The sequence below is a fragment of the Oryzias latipes genome, chromosome 21, assembly GCF_053564925.1.
Source record: "Oryzias latipes strain Hd-rR chromosome 21, Olatipes_Hd-rR_3.1".
NCBI lineage: Eukaryota > Metazoa > Chordata > Actinopteri > Beloniformes > Adrianichthyidae > Oryzias > Oryzias latipes.
In genome coordinates, this window is record NC_136257.1 from 22,635,039 (window position 1) to 22,655,811 (window position 20,773).

At 40.9% G+C, this 20,773-nt stretch overlaps 3 protein-coding genes across 5 annotated transcripts in view; 1 reads left to right on the plus strand and 2 right to left on the minus strand.

Annotated features, from left to right (window-relative positions):
• Nucleotides 1-160: 160 nt before the first annotated feature.
• ehhadh (enoyl-CoA, hydratase/3-hydroxyacyl CoA dehydrogenase) lies at nt 161-8,897 on the minus strand. Of its 2 annotated transcripts, none has more exons than XM_078939962.1 (7): nt 8,757-8,897; nt 7,174-7,277; nt 5,822-5,991; nt 5,495-5,606; nt 4,945-5,049; nt 2,293-2,634; nt 161-2,006 (listed from the first exon to the last, which is right to left on the minus strand). In XM_078939962.1, the coding sequence occupies exons 2-7, from the start codon at nt 7,244-7,246 to the stop codon at nt 760-762; spliced, it is 2,049 nt and encodes a 682-aa protein (XP_078796088.1). In that variant the 5' UTR covers nt 7,247-7,277; nt 8,757-8,897; the 3' UTR covers nt 161-759. The 2 variants fall into 2 exon arrangements, with proteins under 2 accessions (XP_078796088.1, XP_004081759.1); XM_004081711.5 differs by lacking the exon at nt 8,757-8,897 and adding an exon at nt 8,362-8,591.
• On the plus strand, nt 8,843-16,004 carry tmem41aa (transmembrane protein 41aa). The gene is made up of 5 exons (XM_004081713.5): nt 8,843-9,039; nt 10,565-10,715; nt 12,303-12,464; nt 13,943-14,081; nt 14,572-16,004. The coding sequence occupies exons 1-5, from the start codon at nt 8,876-8,878 to the stop codon at nt 14,790-14,792; spliced, it is 837 nt and encodes a 278-aa protein (XP_004081761.1). The 5' UTR covers nt 8,843-8,875; the 3' UTR covers nt 14,793-16,004.
• Nucleotides 16,002-20,773, minus strand: part of igf2bp2a (insulin-like growth factor 2 mRNA binding protein 2a) — a 45,303-nt gene continuing 40,531 nt past the window's right edge. For both annotated transcript variants that reach the window (XM_023950670.2, XM_078939963.1), the window contains exon 16: nt 16,002-20,543. In XM_023950670.2, the coding sequence (XP_023806438.1) occupies nt 20,445-20,543 (99 nt within the window). In that variant the 3' untranslated portion in view covers nt 16,002-20,444. The remainder of the gene's footprint in view (nt 20,544-20,773) is intronic.

Here is a 20,773-nt window from a genome sequence, read left to right on the forward strand (position 1 = left end):
AACGCATCGCATCAGAACTACTTTCTCTATCTCCAAGAGAATCAATTACCTCCAGACTAAACGGAGAACAGAAAATAAACAAAAAGCAATTAACAAACCAGGTGAAACCTGATGGTTGTACAGTAATGTTCATGCACAACCATTAAAAGAACAGTCAATATGAGGATTTCAAAACAGTTTTATTAAAAGCATTTGCACAAAAATTAAAAAACAAAAATAAATGATCAGGATGGCAAGAAAATTAGATTAAAATAATATTAAAGGCATAATTAGCTGATACATTAGGTGGTATAATTGCCTAATTTACAACATAAACAGAAATAATTGGTTAAGATTTTGTAGTATTATCATTTTGCAACATTAATATATTACAATTATTCAAAGAAATATGCAAAAATGATAGTTTAGTTTAAACTGATATGATTTGCATGTCCTTGTTTGCAAAAAATCTTGAAAAAACAGCACATTTCTTTATTAAGATCAATGGAGATTTTGGATTTTCCTTAAGCAAGTTGAATCAGACACAATTAAAAATGTCTACAATGATGATTAAGTCTAGATTTTTATCACTCTGGTTTATACATTTATTGCACCGTTTAATCTTCTTAACTGGTCCCTCTGTGCACATTTCAGAGAAGCTGCAGCATCACACATCACTGCAAGTGAGAAATCAATAAGCAATGGAAAATACAAAGTTAAAGCTTGTTTGGTAAATCAGAATTGGATCAAATGTGGTTTTTGGGATATAATATGAGCTGTTTAAAGTTGGCTTTGGGGTTTCTTCAGGAACTCCCTCCACTTATGGACAGGAGGGCTGCCATTGACTACCAGGTTCCTCAGCAGGTTGCAGGGCTTCAAGCTGGGAATATCAGGATGCTCTTGGTGGTAGTGCTCAAGCCTCTCCAGAACCTTCTGCAAACCCACCATGCCAGCATAAAACATGGGGCCTCCGCGGTGAGGGGGCCAGCTGTAGCCCAGCACATAGATGACATCAATGTCCTCCGGTCCTGCAGCGATTCCATCCTCAAGAATGCGGAAGCCCTCGTTCATCAGGGCGTAGAGGCAGCGCTCCAGCACCTCCTGGTGGTCTATGCGGCGGGCCACCAAGCCGTGTTGGGTTCGGAACTTCTCCAGGAATCCATGCAGCCAGGGATCGGGTTTAGCAACCCGACCCCCTGGTTTGTCATACTGATACCACCCTCGGCCTGTTTTCTGACCAAACCTTCCCTGCTCACACAGAAGATCTCCCAGGGGGCTGTATCTGCAGCCTTGGCGGATTCTAGCCGAGTGTCCTTCTGAAGCATTGAGAAGTCCATCTGCCTTCCTGACTCTCCAACCAACATCAAGCCCAGAGAGGTCAGACATTCTGAACACGCCCATGGCAAATCCAAACTCCTCTAGAACTTGATCTACAAACTCCGGTGTGGTTCCTTCCTCCAGCAGGAAGAAAGCCTGTTCCAGATAGGGCTTGAGCATGCGGTTGCCTACGAAGCCGCGACAGTTTCCAACTGCCACGCTCACTTTTCCCATTTGTTTCCCTAGCTCCATGGCAGTGGCCACAGCTTGTGGAGACGATCTAGACCCGTACACCACCTCTAGCAGCTTCATAACATGCGCTGGGGCAAAGAAGTGCATCCCAACCACCAGCTCGGGGTGGCGAGTTTCAGAAGCCAGCTGGTCTATGTCCAGTCCGGAGGTGTTTGAGCACAGAAATGTGCCTGGTTTACAAAGCGCAGACAACTGCTGAAAGACCTTCTTCTTCAGAGCCATGTCCTCAAACACAGCTTCAATGACCAGGTCCACGTCTGCTGCTGGCTCCATGTTCGAGCTGTACCCGATCTTGTCCAGCGCTGGCGCCACACCTCGTCTCTTAGCGCCCCGCTCCAACATGCTCGATATTGCCTGCTTTGCCTCCATTAGCTGCTTCTCGTTGGTTTCCATGGCAACCACAGACACCCCGGCCTGTACGAGAGCCACGGATATCCCCCTTCCCATGGTGCCAAGACCTTAAAAGACAAGATCAAACATTGAATGCCAATGAAATCCTGGCTAAAGTACGGTGCACGCTCTGAAAAACATTAGTGAGGCACAGAGAAGTTTTTCCAGAGTTTGCAGTTTTAATGCACACGCTGCTGAGCTTCACATATTCAGATTTTTATACATCCAGTCCTCCCAGCAGAGTAGAAAGTTCATCTTTTGAAGTCCGATGAAATGTCAAAGAAAGATTCCAAAACTTAAATGTGAACATGTCACCCAGGTATCTTGAAGAGTCATTGTGTTTTGTGCTCTTACCAATGACCATTGCTTTATGTACTGCCCCAGGCTTCGTTGTGTCCCAGCGGGCTCCACTGGGCATGCTCCACCGGCCAACAGCTCTCTGGGCAAAGAAATGGTACTGCTGAGCACGGGCCTGGCCTGAGGTGAAGAGAGTGGCCATCAGCTCCCTCTCGCGCTCCATGCCCTGAGCGTAAGGCAGGGTGGCGGCAGCACGAACCGCCTGGACGCACGCGACTGGCGCGAGGGCTCCACGCGCACGCTGCCGAACTCGCTGCATGGCGCCTTCAAAGAGCGCATCCAGATCCGGGTGGCGTGGACACGGGAACGTGCTTACACGACGGGAGTTAGGGGGTTGATCTGAGGAAGAAAGTTAGAAGTAGATCAGAAATGTGTTTCATAATTCAACTTCTGAAAATATGCAAAAGTAAAAATTCAAGTTTGTGAAATCAAATGAGCATATTACTTCCCACTGGCAGTGCTTTATTTTTTTTACACAGTTATTAACTGGTGCTCAGGTGTGGGAATGTTTTCAGGCACACTCTTCTCCTCAATAACTAGGTATCCCAGCAGACACTAAGAGCAGGCCGATTTGACAGGCTATTTCCAGATAATTGCAGGAGCTTTGGCAATGAACCGACACAGCTCACCTTGAATACCGAATATCTCAAACAAAACGAAAAACAATGAGTCAGTTTGGAGGAAAATAGGCGAATAAAGAATCAATATTTTAGTTTTTCTATATAAACCAAAACAAAAAACCTCCAGCCCATTTTCCCAAAAACTATATTGTTCCTCATTGAATCTTTACATGAGGTTTCAGTGATTTCAACTTTAATGGCTCCTATGCTAAGACCTTGTTAAAAATAAAAGCATTTGAAATCCCAGCGCTGTCTTCTCTGATGTGATTACATGAGACAGAAGTCAGAATCTTTCACAGCTTCACTGAATTACACTCAGCTGTGGGTCTGGACCAGAAAATGGGTCACCATGGTGAAGCTTAAAGGGACAGCAGTCAAATCTGATTGATGGGTTGTCTAAGTTTTCCAGCATTAAACTATTTTTTGTGTTACCATTTATCATCTCTAAAGAAAATACTGAGTAAATGTTATTTTTTGGACATTCCTATGCATGTTACCCCACAATTTTAACAAGAGGGAGGTGTTTTATTGCAGTGCAGTGGTTCCAGTGTAATTTAGGAGGCATTATTGCAGCAGATTAATCTGTAAATGGCCGAGCTGTGGATTTACAGCGAATGGGAATCCTAGCTGTCTGGACAGATGTAGTGGGCAGATGTTGCAACCTCTGAGGTTAAAAAAAGTCCCATAATCTCATCAGTCACCAGTGAGACTTAAATCCATTTGTGTATGAGTGTTGGGAGAGTGAGCACGCAGTCATCAGTGTAAGCGCACACTTCACATTGTGCAAAAAAAACCAAAACAAAGTTAAATATAAAATATGCTCACTGGAATAGCATCTAAGCAGGTCTCAAGAGAAATCTTGTGGTCTCACACATTTTTGCTGGCTTTTTGCGTTAAACAAAACATTTCCTGTCCTCATTTTTCCCTCCTAACTAACACAAGGATGTAAAATCTGCCAGAATTTCCCTGATTTCCTGCCATCTCTTCAGTTCTTTTTATAACAGTCTTGCTTTTACTATCAACACTCACCTCCTCTGACATTCAGTCCTCATGTAGTGCAGGGAAATAAGAAAAAAAAAACAACAACATTTGAAGACTTCATATTTTGATTGTAAAAATGATGTTTGACTTGCCATTCAACAGGCTTAACTGTTGACATTTTGCACAGATACAAGATTTTTTGCCACGGGCATGATATCAGACACAAACAGGCACTGCGCTCACTGATGCGTCTGCGGAAGAAGCTGTCACCGCTCGGATAACAACGAGATAACAACAACTTGAAGCCTACAGTTCAGTCATGAAGACTTCATTTCAAATTTCTTTCATGTGGAATCAGGAGCAACCTTAGCTGTGGATAATTCAGGACACACAGGAGGGATGAAAAATGATTTAGCCCTTGGTAAAAGATAAAGTACTAATGTGCTTTGATAAAAAAAAAGAAGAAGAAAAGATTTAGTTAGTGCCCTAAAATGTTAAATGGCTCTGACTGGTTTGGGGAATAACACAGTTTTCTTATGCCCACTGGTGCTCTGTCAGTTTCATTACAAGCGAGTAAAGCTGAATGGGGCGGTCTTCACACAGACCAAGAAATCCTTCTTCCTAAACTGTGGGGACATGGCACACTTCAGGACTCCTCTCCGTCTGCAACTGAGTCAGGCTCACATGCGTGCCGCAGCTCTTTTCCTCCTAAATGAATGGTGGGGGCCCTGCATTAAAATTCTACAAAAGTTTGTCGCTTTTCGCCCTCTTGAATAATCCAGCAAATGTAGTGAAGACATCAGAGCCCATCTGACAGCACCATGAAACATTCATGGCTCCTGTGGTGGTGGATCTGCCTTACATGTCTCTCTGCCTCCTTTGGCTTCCACAGCAGAGATGACTGGGTGCCTTGATGACAGGTTTACCTAAAATAACTCCAGTAGAAGGAATTTCTTGTTCTTCCACAGAGTAAATTTTTAAACCAGTCAAGGGGGGGGGTTGGATTTTACTCTAGTAAGTACCCCCCTCCCCCCCCATTGCCTCTCACCTGCAACACTCAAAGCAAATTTCACAGCTTCATCCACAGTGTTTCTGTCAGTAACCTTGTCGACTAATCCAAGCTGCAGGGCTTCGGCGCCGGTCACGTGGCGGCCTGTGGGACAAAAACACAAAACATCCTATTTAAAGTGTTAACAAGAATGTTTTTACAGATGAATAAAGCAGTTATCAAAAAATAACATCACAATCAATTCAGCTTACCCAGCCAAAGATGAATTATAATGAACGGTTTACTAGTTTTAAAGGTTGCCACCTGCTGGTGCTAAATGGTAGTTCTATAAAACAAATTGTAGTTATTCAATAAGACGTTTTTGTTTGAATGTAAGTGGATTTCTAGAAAGCAAGATAAATCAAGTTTAAGATAAGAGTCAAACGGAAAATACGGACAAAATCTTTTACCTTCAAATGCTTCATAAACCTTATTATTTAAAGAAAAATCTTTTTCAAACAGACTTTACTATTGTTACTTGTGATGACCAGTTTTTTTTTCAGCATTCAAGTTTGTTGTTGGTAAGTCAAAGTACTCTTAGCTGCTCCACCTGTGGTGATGAGATCCAAGGCAGCTGGAACACCGATGAGCCTCGGCAGGCGCTGGGATCCGCCTGCGCCTGGCAGCAAACCCAGGTGGACCTCAGGAAGCCCCAGTCTGGCCTAAAAGCACACAAAGAACAACAGCATTAGCTAGGTGCACCTGCAGCCCTTATGAAACATACTTAGCAAGTACATACATAAGAAGGATTAACAAATGATTGAGGAAGTGACAAAAAATGAAAGCATGTTTTAAACAAATGCCACAAAAAAAAATAAAACCTAGAATGTTTTGAAAAAACAGCAGCTCAGCACTGGCATCTGAAGCATAGACTGACTTTAGAGTGTGCAATTCGGTAGTGGCATCCAAGCGCCAACTCCAAGCCGCCGCCCAGAGCGACCCCCTCGATGGCCGCCACCACCGGTTTAGCTGCTGATTCCACGCCCTGGATCAGTGGGATCAACGGAGGACCGGTCAAAGGTGAGCTGAACTCCCTGATGTCCGCCCCTTAAATGCACAATCGAGAAGTATTAAGACACTACCGTGTGAAAAAAATACTACTTTTACAAAAGAAAGTAAATATCAACATAGAAAATTGTGCAACTTGTTATTGTGACTGACACTTAGTTGGCGTTTTTTCTAACAGTTAATTGAGTCATTGATCTCAAGTTGCCTTATATAGACATCCATTTTTTTGGGTGTTGGATTCATTTATTTCATTGCAGCTGTTTGCAAATAACATTTCATTGTAAAATACTGAAAATGATGTATAGTATAATTGCACATATACAATTAGAACTACAAAAAGAAATTTCATTGTAAAAGTGTAGGTTGAAGCCACAGCTACTCTAATTACCTGTAAATTTCAACAAAAAATCTTTAGAATTTGTTGAACAAATGTTAACATTAGGAACAGAATCTGAAAATACTGAAATATGATATGGAATTACATCTCTTGAGATCATCTCTGTAAAACTATTCCACAGGATTATTTTTTAAAGCGTTCTGTTTTTTTAAACAAATCCAAATCCCGGAGATTCTCTTGTTTCAAACAAACACAATATGTTTTTGGCAATAATTTATTTTAACGTTACTACATTACCGATGCAGTTTGTAGACATCTGTAAACATTAGAGCTTTAGATATAATAATTAAAAAAACAGTTTAGTAGATTGATCATTTGTTGAATGGTTGACCATCCATATGGCTTTTTCTGTGATATAAAAATTGGTTTTGTTTATTTTCGCCAAATTCCAATACATTTTTTAGCATACATTAGTATGAGAGAAGAGCATGAAAGAGTTTTAATATTTAAAAACCCAGATTCATGTAGTAAAGTACTTGCTTTTGATTTTTAAAATGGGTTATGTGAGATTTCTCAGACTCTTGCTATTAGTTGTTAATCAGTTTATTCAATAAGATTACAATTCATTCATTAAGAATATGTTTCATCTTTAATACATCATTTTTGTATGTTTTTCTTTTACTCCAATTCCAATTTAGACCAATAACTGAAATGTTTTTTTTAATCCACTGTGTGCTTCCAGCATCAGGACAGTTCTAAAAAAAACAGCATTAATAAAATAATAAAATAAAAAGGACATAAAGGCTTAATCATCAGACGTTTTAATATTTTAAAGGCTTGAATCATTTCAGTTGTGTCACCACTGTTAAGGTACAGGTACACACCTCCACAAAATTTGCCATTGTGACCACAGATGACCACGGATTTCACCTTTCGGTCGCTCAGGGCCTTGTCCATCGTGTCCACAATACCTTGCCTTACTGCTGCACTGCAATTAAAAAGAGGATATTATGTTTATCAATTTGAACTTTACCCACCATAACCTGATGGGGCCTGATTGTAATGAGTCTAAGTAAGGACCAATGGAACCAGCAGTGGAATTACGAATGAGATTTGCAAAAATGAAATGATATATTATTGATTTTAATTTATTAATTTATTTATTTTTTACATCTGACATGAAAATAAATAAAAACAAGTTAACCTTTACTCAAGCATAATCAGAAATACTTTATTGATCCCACACGTGGGAAATTTGTTTGTCACCATAGCAACTGACAGCAGAGGGGAAAAAAGACTTAGAATGAAATAAGAAAAAAACAAGAACAAAGAAAATGTAGCATAACGTGCATTTTTCAAAGAAGGTGCTTCTGTAAATATGGTTGCCTTGAACTACCTTTTGCGTTGAGTAGTTTTAGTTCTGAATATAACAGCTTGTGTGCTATTTCTGGGCGAAAACCCTTTGCTTTTAGGCAGACAGCCATCAGTAAATGATTAATTGCAGTGTTTTGCTGTGATGCATTATCTCTCAGGCTGTTGGTAGATACAGTCCATCAGGTTCGTCTGATAGGCTGGTCTGATATGCCAGGAGAAGTGCAATGTAGAAACCAATACAGGTCAGGGTGAAGGCAGGCAAAAACTTATTTTTCTAATAATAAACAACATTTTAAGAAAAAAGCTTACAGTGGAAGCAAAAAACTTAACTTCAGGACTGTCTGCAGCAAATAAAACTGTCATGAAATTTGATTTTTTTTTTTTATTATTGCTAAATAACACCTGACAATATATCTACACAAATCTAGACAGAAGATAACCAAACAGAAAAACATCTGCTTCAATGGCCTCTGTCCTACTTACCTCTACCGCCCCCTTGTGGTTTTAGGAAGAACAAAGTAAACATCTAAAAGTTTAACTCAAACTTTAAATCAGTAAGTTTATATTTTACTTCAAACGATGTGCTTATAAAATAACAATGTACAATTTATACATGAAATACTAATCAAAAAATCCATAGCTAACAGACAGCTATCAATTAGTAAAAGTGTTGTCGCATTGTTGTTTTGTGATCTTACCTGAGTGCATTAACAGGAGGATTTAGGAGCGTAATCAGGCCAACAGTCCCCGAAACACGACTGTACTGAGCCATGATGTTATACTAATGATTAAAACTGATAACTAGTCGCACTTCACCGTAAACGAAGTAAGTGGACTTTGAAACAAATCCGTTAGTGCTACATCGCTTTTCATTTATTTTTGTCCCTCCGTGAATACCGTACAAATATACTTCTTCGTGCAGAAAATTTGAGAATTTAAAGGCGGCAAACAATTAGAGTCATAGCGCCCCCTCGCGGACTGGATCTGAACACAAACATTATTTTGAACGGCATTATAACATTTTTTTATAAGAGTAAAAAAATAAAATAAACGTAAAATGCATGATATTAAGGTCTTTTGACTAACACCTGACCTAAATTAAAGAAGGAGGGGGCGGAGATGCGACGTCACCGCAGAGGTTAGCCGTTGTTGTTCTCCGGGAACAGCTGGGAGAAGTATTTTTCTGCAGAACTGAGGACTACTTTCATCATCATGCGGTCACTTTTCGGGTTAATTGCTGTTGTTACGGCAGCCACGTTGTATCTGTATTCGTTGTCGCAGTATCTCCCGGCCGGACCTGCGAGAAGTCCCCAGCTGGACAGTGAAGGTGAACATGAAGCGAAGGAGCCCCGTTACTCCTCTCCGGAGCCCAGCAGGTGACCCGCGTTAGCCGCTAGCTGTAAAATTACAGTTGTGTTCGGAATTATGGGGTGTAATATCGTGTATTTGGCACAATTCCGGTGTTATAAGTACGAACAGCTTTTAATTACAACACCATATGTATAGATTACGTTATTTGTTTCCTGCTTTGTTTGGAGTCTTTTGGATGTGTATTTTTATTTATGTGGAGCAAACAAACTAAAATACTGTCTGCTGGTTTTAATCGTGAAAAAAAATCATCGCAAAGCTTACAATGAAAAAAATGCATATTTAAAACACTAAAGGGTATTTGATGGAATAATTTCAATATTCTTAAGGGGTTCTGGAGGATTTTGAGCCAGTATTTTCTTTGTGAAATCTGTAGATATATATAGTATTTCGATTTCTGTCTATTTTTAATCTTAGTTAATTGTTTCATTTTGTTTATGAAGATTTTTTGTCTCCCAGTCTTTAAATGCCTCTTAAGGTTTTGTTTTGTGTTTGTCCTGAACCCTAATGTTTCAGATAATCAAAAGTAGTTTTAAAAAATAGGTTTAAAAATAGACATGGACTGTACCAGGTAATCACAAAAAGTTTAATTTATAATCAACTATTGTAATTTAAATTGACATGGCCTTAAGGGGGGGTAATAGGGGATTTCAGACCACAAATCAGTAGGACTTGGCTGACTAAACCTTGGAACAGGTTAATTAAAAAGCTCAAACAATGTTCAAATATTTAAGAAAAAAGAAAATGTATCAAGAAACTCTGATTTCACCATATCAAGATAAGAGGAGTTAAAGGTCTACAGGTGTTTGAATAATTCCAAATACATGTGTGAACTTGAATGTGGTGAAATAATCAAAGCTATATTAATTACAACCAATGAGGATTACATTGTGTAATGTGCAGTAATGATTACTTGAATGTTTTAATTACAATCAATAATCAATGCTTGAAATCAATCAATCAAAAGGAGGCAATTATCATGCTGAGATTCTAAAAACATGAGGAACAAATGAAAAACAAAGAGTAACAAGATCAGTCAACTTTGGAACCAAAGAGCTCCACAAAAAAATAAGAAAGAAAGATATTTCCTCAATCTTTTGGAGAAAAACTGTTGCTAAACAAGAAGAAGCTGACATTTTTGTAATGTATGAGTCACCTAACATCTTTCTTGACTTCAACACCTTGAAGACCAGCTGTTGTAATGAGTTGGATCAGGAAATGTAATCTAGCATGACTTTCAAAAGGCAGATTATGCTCTAAAAAGGCTGAATTCCAGCCACTCCACAAAGAAATCTTTCCACAGTACTGCAGTATTAGACTCCATGTTGGTTGTTGCAATTATTTGGTGGCAGCTTTTTGCTGCCAAGGGTTTCCCAACCAGTTTGAACATTTGCTTCATTCACAGATAATGTAAATTTATGGAGGCTTGGATTATTTTCCCTTTTAATGCTAACGTCTTCATTTGTAATATTTTCATACCAAGGTACTGTATGTGTTGTTGCTGATCTAACCTGGCTGTAAATTATGCCGTAGGTTGAAGTTCCCTTCAGACTTGGAGGACTTGCGGGAATTGGCCGAACTTTTGCAGTTTTACAAGACGGAACACACTGGATATGTCCTGCTCCTGTTTTGTAGTGCCTATTTGTACAAGCAGTCCTTTGCCATTCCTGGATCATCGTTCCTGGTAAGCAGTAAAACGTTTTCTTTTTTCTTGACAGTAATCTGATTGTCAACACTAAAATAGAGAGCAGTCTGACTCTGCGGTGTATTTGTGAACCTCAAAGGATTTCTTTCCATCAGATCTTGAGAATCACTAAAGGCCTGTTCACACCGGGACGAATTTCGCCGGCGATTTTCGCCGACGTTTAAAGGCCTGTTCACACCGGGACGAATTTCGCCGGCGATTTTCGCCGACGTTTAACGCCTCGTGACTAAACAAAGGGCACCAACGAGAGTGTGCACACCGACGCGAAAAAACGCCACGCGTTAAAGCGTCAAAAAAAAAAAACGCCTCGGGTTCGTTTTTTTTTTTCGACGCGTCGCGTCGAAATCTATTCGACCAATGAGAATGGCGCTTTTGCTCACGTGTCTGGAGCTTCTGAAGTTACAGTAAAACACAATTTGGGGGCGCTCAAACACAAAACTGCCTTGCTGAGCACACATACCAGCGAAGAAGATAGACGCCAAGTAGCGTCTACACAGCCGCGAAGCAATAATGACGGACATTCTAAAATATCCCCGAACCAAGCACCAGTTGGAGCTACTGGTGCTTGAAATATTCATGTTTTCTTTGTATGATTCTGACAAGCGTGTAAATACTTGCTCTCTTCTTCTGAGTGAAAAGCGACTTTAAGAATCGTAAAGTTGCGCAGCGCCACCTTGTGTACAGGAGTATTTCTGTTTTACATTAAGCGCCATCTAATGTCAGGGAATGAAATTGCATGTTCACTCCACTCATCGTCAGCGAAAATCGCCTGGGTGTGAACACAAAAAACGTGGCGAAAAACGCTGGCGAATAACGCCTGGCGAATATTCGTCCCGGTGTGTACGGGCCTTAACGCCTCGTGACTAAACAAAGGGCACCAACGAGAGTGTGCACACCGACGCGAAAAAACGCCACGCGTTAAAGCGTCAAAAAAAAAAAAACGCCTCGGGTTCGTTTTTTTTTTTCGACGCGTCGCGTCGAAATCTACTCGACCAATGAGAATGGCGCTTTTGCTCACGTGTCTGGAGCTTCTGAAGTTACAGTAAAACACAATTTGGGGGCGCTCAAACACAAAACTGCCTTGCTGAGCACACATACCAGCGAAGAAGATAGACGCCAAGTAGCGTCTACACAGCCGCGAAGCAATAATGACGGACATTCTAAAATATCCCAGAACCAAGCACCAGTTGGAGCTACTGGTGCTTGAAATATTCATGTTTTCTTTGTTTGATTCTGACAAGCGTGTAAATACTTGCTCTCTTCTTCTGAGTGAAAAGCGACTTTAAGAAGCGTAAAGTTGCGCAGCGCCACCTTGTGTACAGGAGTATTTCTGTTTTACATTAAGCGCCATCTAATGTCAGGGAATGAAATTGCATGTTCACTCCACTCATCGTCAGCGAAAATCGCCTGGGTGTGAACACAAAAAACGTGGCGAAAAACGCTGGCGAATAACGCCTGGCGAATATTCGTCCCGGTGTGTACGGGCCTTTAAGCTGTGATTGAAACCTACGCTTGTAATGATGTCTGCTAACATCCCGTCTCTGCTCTCCGTTTGTTCTCATGCAGAACATTCTTGCAGGAGCTATCTTTGGACCCTACAAAGGACTGCTGCTTGCTTGTGTGCTCACCACAGTCGGTTCCACCATGTGCTACCTCCTGTCGCAAGCCTTCGGCAAGCGTTACATTGTTCATCTCTTCCCAAGTAAAGTCTCCATGCTGCAGAAGAAGGTAGTGTTTTTGCAGAACAGTGGACTCTTCAAAGCTGCAGACAAAATGAGAAATGCAGGCTTTTGTGATTGAATGTTTTGTCTGGAAATCTGCCTCAACGCTCTTTTAGTTTCACAAAAAAAGATCTGCATAGTGCTGACTTTTTAAAAAGGGATGCAATAAAACAACAAATATTGATCGATTCTGCCAACAGAGAACAGTTATCTAATTCTACGTGTTCGTCTGATAGCAGTTTCTCTGAAAGACACTCCCAAGTTCACGCCACTGATCACATCACAAACTGCAGGGTATACTCCGCCTCCACCCTGGGGCAGCTGTGGTGCAGCGGCTGACCTCTGATTTACATGGCAAGTTTAGTTCCCGCCCTTGGGCAGGACAATGATCCTACCTTGCTTCTGGTGGTTATAGGTTGGCGCCAGTGTTTGGCATCAGCGTGTGAATGTGTGCATGGGGAAATGGGACTGTGACTGGAAAGGACTTTGGCCTTCCTTCTAAATACAAGTGTACGCCATTGACCATTTCTCCTGAAGCAGCTGGGATTGACTCCGGTAAACCCCATGACCCGCCACTAAATGTCATACCAATAGAATTAAACCTTTTTTTTGACTCATTTTTTATTATAACTTTAGAGAAATCTGCAGGATTTACTACACACACGGTAAACTACTAGACCAGGGGTCAGCAACCGGTACCTCAAAGAGCCAAGTGGATCAGTTTCCCACTGAGAGGAAAGCACAGGGATTTTTGCCGATTTATCACGATAGTTCATTTGGCAATACTTGTATTGATTCAAAATGTTGTCAAGATATTTATTTAATTATTTATTTTAATTATTTTTATTCTTTATGAGGGTGATTGATCTTTTGTCCATTTTCCACAACCTTGAATAGACTTTTCCGTCTATCAAACACCCAGAGTTAAGATGAGTGAGATGGTGGAAACAAATTCACTTTGATGCAGACTCGTTTCTGTGATTTATTTTCTTTAAATCCAGTAAAACAATAAATTATATTAATTATATTATTTTTTATTAGGAAGCAGCTGTTAGTTTGTTAGTTTGGGGCTCCGGCGTGTTCTACACCGACAGCCCAACATATGGTCATCGTAGCAGCAAGGTGACAGGATAGTGGGGGCGTCCTAACGCAAATTTAATTCATTTTACGGAGAAATTGGTGATTATAGTCTAGGCTTTCTTTTGGGCGGTCATCTCATGTGTCCCTACGAGATCGCCACTGACTCTTTCCAGAAAAACTTTCCGTCCAATAACAGACTGGGCGGCGTTCACAGCTGCAGACACGCCCCCTCCGCACGTTCACGCTGCTCTGTTCGTCCTGCCTGCTCCACCTGACGGTGTTAAAGGCAGCAAGACAATCTTAGAACATGATAGTTATTTTACATAAACACAGAGAGCTGCAGCACAGGGATGAAGACAAAGTTGATCAATTTACTGGTTTCCATACTGTATCTGTCTTTTTCAGGTGGAGGAGAACCAGGACTGTTTGTTCTTCTTTCTGCTCTTTCTTAGATTCTTTCCCATGACTCCCAATTGGTTTTTGAACATGTCTGCTCCAATAGTCAACATCCCGTTGACCTTTTTCTTCCTCTCAGTCTTCATTGGTAAGCTATTACATTCCCTATGACTGTTGACCAGTTTATTTTTAAACGGTTTTACTCATTAAGGTCACATTTTCTGCATCAGAACCCTTTTGCCTTTGGTTTGGTTTGGAATAATCTCATTACAGTAAAAAAAAAAAAAGAAAGAAAAAAGCAGAGCAGAGATTATTAGCGGCCAAGTAGTCATTTAAAAAAGCAGAGTGGAGCAGAAGAATTACAAATAAAAACTGGGCAGAACAGTGAATACAAATGTGAAAATAAAATGTTATCACTGCAATGTAAATGGTCAGAAATATCTAAGGACTGTGCATTTGCCATAATGGCAAAGCCAGAGAAGGTATGTAGAAATATGCATGCTGTCATCAAATGATGTTTTGTTTCAGCTTTCCCACAGGGTGACGTCTAAACGCTGCACAGTAACAGCAGGCGGGTCAGACCACGCTATCATCTGCGTCTCTGTTGATGTCGTGACATTTTCTGCCTTCCATTTCAGGCCTCCTGCCCTACAACTTTATCTGCGTCCAGACCGGCGTGATGTTATCAGAGGTGTCGTCGCTGGACGACCTTTTCTCCTGGGAGCGGCTGCTGCAGCTGCTGGCCATCGCCTGCGTGTCTCTGCTGCCCGGGGCGTTGATCCGCAGCTACAGTCACAGACACCTCAAAGTGGACGCTCAGGCTCAGAACGGACTCGCCGCAGATAAGAAGAGGCCATGACTTGTTGAATTTGGTCACTCGTCTTTTGAGGCCTACTGCTCTGAACAGCGGATGTCGTTTGGAGATGTGCACACTTGCGTGCAAATGTTTTCAATTGTGAGGAATTGTATAATTCAATTTGCCTTCTAGACAAAGTGTAGATTACTTCTTTTAAGAAGACTTTCACGGTAAAGATAAGTGTTAAAAAAATTTCAAATTTTTGCTGTTCTGATGACTTTGTTTCATATTGAGTGTTTTATAAATGTTGTTGCTCTGGTGTGAGTCAAGCTTCTGATGTACAGTGTGGGTTTGAAGTGCCTGTTGTGGACTTTTGACATTTAAATTCTACCTCTGTGCAAAAATGAAAATATTCATAAAGATCTTCAAGGTCCCGTTTGTAGAGATGGGCTGCTTCAGAAGATCTGATGTCACCTTTATAGCCAAACATGGGACTCCAGTTTTCAATGCTAAGGAGACGAGCTTGTGAGCTGGAAAAGTTCTGCTCTGGAGCAGTTGGAAGGACACGAGGAGAAGATCAAGGGTTTTTACCCGGCATCCACACTCCTCACGTTATAATCCAGTCCAGCAGCTGCTGCATGAGTGCGAGTAACCAGAGATCACAGCAAATCCACTTCCCAATCCTGAGAAAGTGACTGATCCGCCATCAGCAGACGGGAGAGGACCCCCCCCCCCCCCCCCCCCAATAAAAGCCATAGAGACGTTTGTCACTTATTTCGGTTTTAATATACTAGATAGAAAACAACCTGGAGGTGATTTTCCTGGTTTGATCATCAGATTTTTGTGTATATTTATACATCCTTTTGTGGGAGGAGCTACATGGAGGTGATTGGAGTAAAGGCAATCTACTGAATGTAAAGTTTAGTCAGAAAAGGTGACCTTTGAGGCATAAAAATGTCTTTCTTTTTGTCTTGTAATCCAAATCTTTGTTCTGTAGAATGTCATTCTGTGAGTGAAATTCTACATTCTTTTTTAATCCTGTGGACTAAACTGTTGTTCAGCTACAAAAACAGGATAATATTAAGTACCGACTGGAGGGGGAGGAAGAAATTACATTTTGTGTATGATGTTTTTGTTGGCTAATATTTCAATGTCATCACAAAGTTGTAAGATGCTGTGACAACAAAATCTGCAGTGAAGACATGGCTCACTGCTGATTCAGCACCTCTATTTTTTTTAAAGGTTTTTGAGAAAATAAAACACCCCAACAGCTTGTTTTGTTTTTCAAATGTTCTTTATTGCTCTGATCCAGGTTGCTCAGCAATACAGTTCACTCACAACTCAAAAGAACAGCTTGGCTGTTTACCAGGAAGGCATGGATCCACATGTGATGCTTTTAAAAAAAAGAATGGATCAAATGTCTGTTCAACCACCGATTACTTTGAGGTGTTGGGGACCTTTTGGTCCATGGGAAATGTAGGACTTTGTGACCTACAGAGGAAACAAAAGGAATCTCCCGAATGGTGAAATGCAGTTAAGAACCGGATCCCTGTAAAATAAAATAAAAACTGTTTAAAGTCTAGTGCTATATGAAGTGCGGTACATACTGGATCTCCTGTATCAATCTCATGCAATGCTCTGCGTTAAAACAAGAAAAGACAACAAACACTGCTGTGGTTCTGCTATTTCTAACAAAATCCCTCCATCACCTGGTCCGGAGAGTTCTAAGATGGCGCCGGATGCCCTGTGCTCACTCCCAAAGGCAAAACAACTTTCACACCTGATAAGCCTCTCTCTCCTTCACCATGTCAAGCTAAAATGCATACTTTGCTTTTTCCTCTCCCAATCCAATTCCATCGCTCAAAGTTCTAGCTAGGAAATCATTTTCAACCACAATTTCAACACTAGTATTATTGGTAGTGATCTAACAGGAATGAATATTAAGCAATCCCAGCTACAGCTCCAGACTATATCCTCCTATCAGTGTAAATGACGAGAAAACCCGATCAACAGAAAACAAAAGAAAGCCTAAGCTATTCAACCACTGTGTGATACTACTAACGACACTCAGCTCCCTCTGTGAAGTGTGTACTTGTGGTTTTCTGGTACTGATAATTAATGCCTAGCAACACCCACAAAACCTAGAAACACCAATCCTTAGAAGTGGAAAAAAAAAAGGGTTACTATCATCTTTACAGAATTTCGTCTCAGAGGGTCCAACGGATCAGGATGTTCCTCACAACAATTCAGCAAAACTCGACCAGTCAGAGGGAAATCTGTCTACAAACAGCCAAAACACAAGAGAAGCAGAAGTCTGAGGAGTCCTCTGCAATGCAGGACAAGAACCATAAAGCTGCTCTAAAGAAAAAGAAACTAAACCAGACAGACAAGAAGGTAAGATACACAACGTCCAGTGCTACTGTCGGCAGCAGATATCTGCAGCACACGCTCTGCTGAAGTGACGCAGAACACCACCGGAGTCAAACGTCTGAATGAAAGGGCCGTCCTGCCTTTACACAGGTACGGTCAGGGTACTTGAACCAGGTCTGGAGAGCTATCATCATTATGTATGAGGTACTGTACCGGCCGTGGGGAGGCCCACTGCAGCGGTGGCAGCAGCAGCAGCAGCAGCCTCAGGCATTGTGTGAATTGAGATAGTTTTATTTTAGCACTGCTCGTCTGTGTTCACCGGGACAAAAAGGAAACAAACCTCCAGCTCATCGGATGGTAAAAGTCTGCCCTCCACAAGTAAAATCAAAAAAACAAAACAACACTAACCAGTTTAAAAGGTAAACACTAACTTTGACTTAAACGGTTGACGTAATTCCTCTATCCTACATTGTTTGAACTAAAGTCAGCCTTGGATTCAGAGGTAAAATGTACAGCACAGCAAAAGAAATGACATTGGCAGACTGATGGGGAAACATTTTAGAGATCACAAAACGGGGCAGACTGCTGTTACAGACAGAACACAAAGCATTTGTGTGTGACTATTGTACATGTTTACAGATATACAGTTTTATTGTCGTACACAGTGACATTTCAACGACTAGAGTTTTACTACATTCTACACAGAAGACCAGGCTTTAACACCAAGTTCAAGAGTCCTGTCAGTGTGTTTTTGCAGCTTTGAATTTCCAAATCAACCCCAGAGTTTGCTGTTATCAAACAGAGCTGGTAAGGTTACAAAAAGAAAAATTAAAATCCTCTCCCAGAAAGGAAAAAGCTTCTTTTTTTTCTTTAAAAGTCTCAAAAAACAGGAGGTACAGTTGGTTAGTATCGGTTTTCTATCAACTGATTGTATTTATTTGTGTTTCTCTGACTGTGAAATCAGTACAATCCATATTCAGAACCACAGCGGGTCAGTATGAACCCCCTAAATCTTCCAAAATGTACTTAAGAAATCCGTCGCCGTGTTTTCACCGAGAGGATGCACGGCGTCCAGGTAAACACAGTCCCAATGCAGTTGACTACAAAAATGTCACTAGTCCTGAAGAGTGTAGAGATTACTGTAAGATTTTTTTTTTCATTTCAAAATAAAGAAAAACTAAAAATGATCAGTTAACAAGGCATACAAAATGTGGAAAAAGGGGAAATGAAAGATTGGACTGAGGTACCCTGAAGCCTGAGGTAGATCACAATACTGACATGCGCACTGTTCACATCCTTACCAAAGTTAACATGGTGGTTCACTTGAACTGTTCTCCCAGTTTCTTTTTTTTCCATGGTTTTGTTCTTTATATTATTATTCATAGTTTAGTCTTTCAAGAAAATAAAACACTTCCCTTCAAAATAATATGGCAGTGTCCCACTGTGAAAAGAAAAAAAAAGGACTTTTGTTTTTTTCTTTTTGTTTCTTATCAATAGTTCTCATCACAAAATAGGAAAAAAAATAGATTCATAAATATTACTCTCTCTTTTTATATATATATGTATATATATATTTATTTATATATATATACACACACGCGTGCATGTGCGCGCACACATACACACACAAAGGAAGCTGTGCATGTTGGCAATAACCTTGCGTCTGGAAGATGAAGCTCATGGGTGATTTTGAGAAGGTGGCGAAATAAGGCAACAAGCTTCTGCGTTTTTCAAAGTAAAGCCCAGAGGAACACTGGGACCTGCATGTCCAGCTCCAGCAGGCCCACTGAACCAAAACCTCTGATAGCGAAATTAAGGGGGGGGGGGGAACAGCGTGCGGGAGGATAACAATTTTGTGTGCTATGTGCCGCTGGTCCGGCCTGCTGGACACAGCAGGGGTGATATTTTCAAGAAAAGGCTGCATATTGTACATTCACAGCTGTCACGCCATTTTTTAGTTTGTTTGTCTGTTTGTTTTCAAAAAGCTCCCTGACAAAGGCAGGGTTAAAGCCAAATGCGGCTGCGGTCACGTTTGCCGTTGTGTGTGTACCACAGGGTCATACAGTGTCCCCAAACACCACTACCCCACCCCTTGTAAAGTTTCCACTGCTGCCTTACCTATTCTGGGTTTTTCTCACCCATCTTTGTCCTCTTTCCCGGCCCTCAGTTAACAATGGGCTCTTTGGGACGTCCTGATGAGGCTGCAGCAGTGCACATTCAAATAAAATGGTTGTTCATTCACAAAAGTGAACAATTTCTGTAAAAATTCTCCTTATTTTGCTGTGATTAAAGTGAAAGGCTTTATAGACTTTGCTTAAACATCAGGACAAAGCGCTTGTTTTTGATGTTTTTGGGAGTGACACCAGTTAAAAAAAAATAAAAAAAGATATTAACAATCCCCTCAGTTGCATAAAACCTCTTGAGCGAAAGTGGCAGTCAGTTCAATGACATCGAAAGGCTACGAAAACAAGAGTTTTTTAACAGAAGATATTTTTTAAACCCATTAAAAAAACATAAGATGAGAAGAAGTGAAGAAGCAGAAATCAGCAGGAGATGAAGATTAAAAACACGGAGCAAAGCTCTAGACAAGATTGGTGAGAATTATTCCAGAGGGACGTTATCTTTTGCGTTGGCACACACACAGGCTTGTTAAAAAGACTCATTCATGGATTTACTCATAGGAGCTTTTTTCGATTTCAGTGGACTAAGATGGGAACAAACCACAGCCCAATCTTTTAATCAAAGTGAGCTGTCCTGTCATTTTCATAAAAAGAAATCACAGTGCGTGCTCTCAAGGCCTATGAAAATACTTTCTACTCAGTGTTAATACTGCTTAGAAGATTTAATCTCACAGTCTAAATGTCCCAAACGGCTGTGAGAGGATGCAACCAATTTCTCTAAACATCAGTCCCATTGCCTTTATGTGCATTTGTGGAGATCGACTTGTTTCATCGCTTTGATCTGTTGGTTAGGCCTATGTTAGTCCAACTAAAGGGATAACAGTATGCAGGGTAAACATGTCATGTTAGACCTTTTTTTAAACTGATAATAAGAGTTCTCAAATTCTCTGCCATTTCCACCTATCCTGTCAAATTTTTTTTTGGTCTTTTTCGTGATATTATTATGTTTTCTTCCACTCCGTCTCAAAGGGGTTGGCAGTGCACACAATGCCCTCAGCCTTTGGCTCTCACTTGTATCCCCCTAGTGAAGTTCTTTGGTTTTGATCCCGATGCTGCTGGTCTGCCCTGCATTTTCCCCTTGGCCTTGACCTTAGTCTGGGTAGGTCTCTGTCTTTTTAGGAGGGCTACATTCATTGGCTGGTGCCCACTGGAGCTGCCTCACTGGTCACTTGGAGTGGTGCGGTGACTCAGGGGGGCCCTGCTGGTGCTTCTGCTCCTGCTGTTTTACCTGCTGAATGATCTCCCGAATCTTCCTCTGTGCAGTCTGAGGGGCAGACGAGGAATTAGTCAGAACCATAACCAATGTGAAGAACATCTACCACAAGATAAAATGTAAACATTTATTTAAAGTCCTACTATCATCCTCTTTTGATGTATTATTAAAGATTTCCCAGTGGTCTTTTTAATTATAATTATGACGTTTTCAGCCAAGATGGAAAAACCTGTGTTGTGTTTTTTAGGGCATAGTTCCTGCATCCATCTGTTTACACTATC

Bases quoted from the DNA above. Each gene is read 5' to 3' on its own strand.
- ehhadh (XM_004081711.5), bottom strand. From the start codon at position 8,435: ATGGCTCAGTACAGTCGTGTTTCGGGGACTGTTGGCCTGATTACGCTC. The intron at 5,992-7,173 runs GTGTGTACCTGT...TGTGCATTTAAG, and splicing joins CAATGGCAAATTTTGTGGAG to GGGCGGACATCAGGGAGTTC. The intron at 5,607-5,821 runs GTCAGTCTATGC...GTGTGCTTTTAG, and splicing joins ACCGAATTGCACACTCTAAA to GCCAGACTGGGGCTTCCTGA.
- tmem41aa (XM_004081713.5), top strand. From the start codon at position 8,876: ATGCGGTCACTTTTCGGGTTAATTGCTGTTGTTACGGCAGCCACGTTG. The intron at 9,040-10,564 runs GTGACCCGCGTT...ATTATGCCGTAG, and splicing joins TCCTCTCCGGAGCCCAGCAG to GTTGAAGTTCCCTTCAGACT. The intron at 10,716-12,302 runs GTAAGCAGTAAA...GTTCTCATGCAG, and splicing joins TTCCTGGATCATCGTTCCTG to AACATTCTTGCAGGAGCTAT.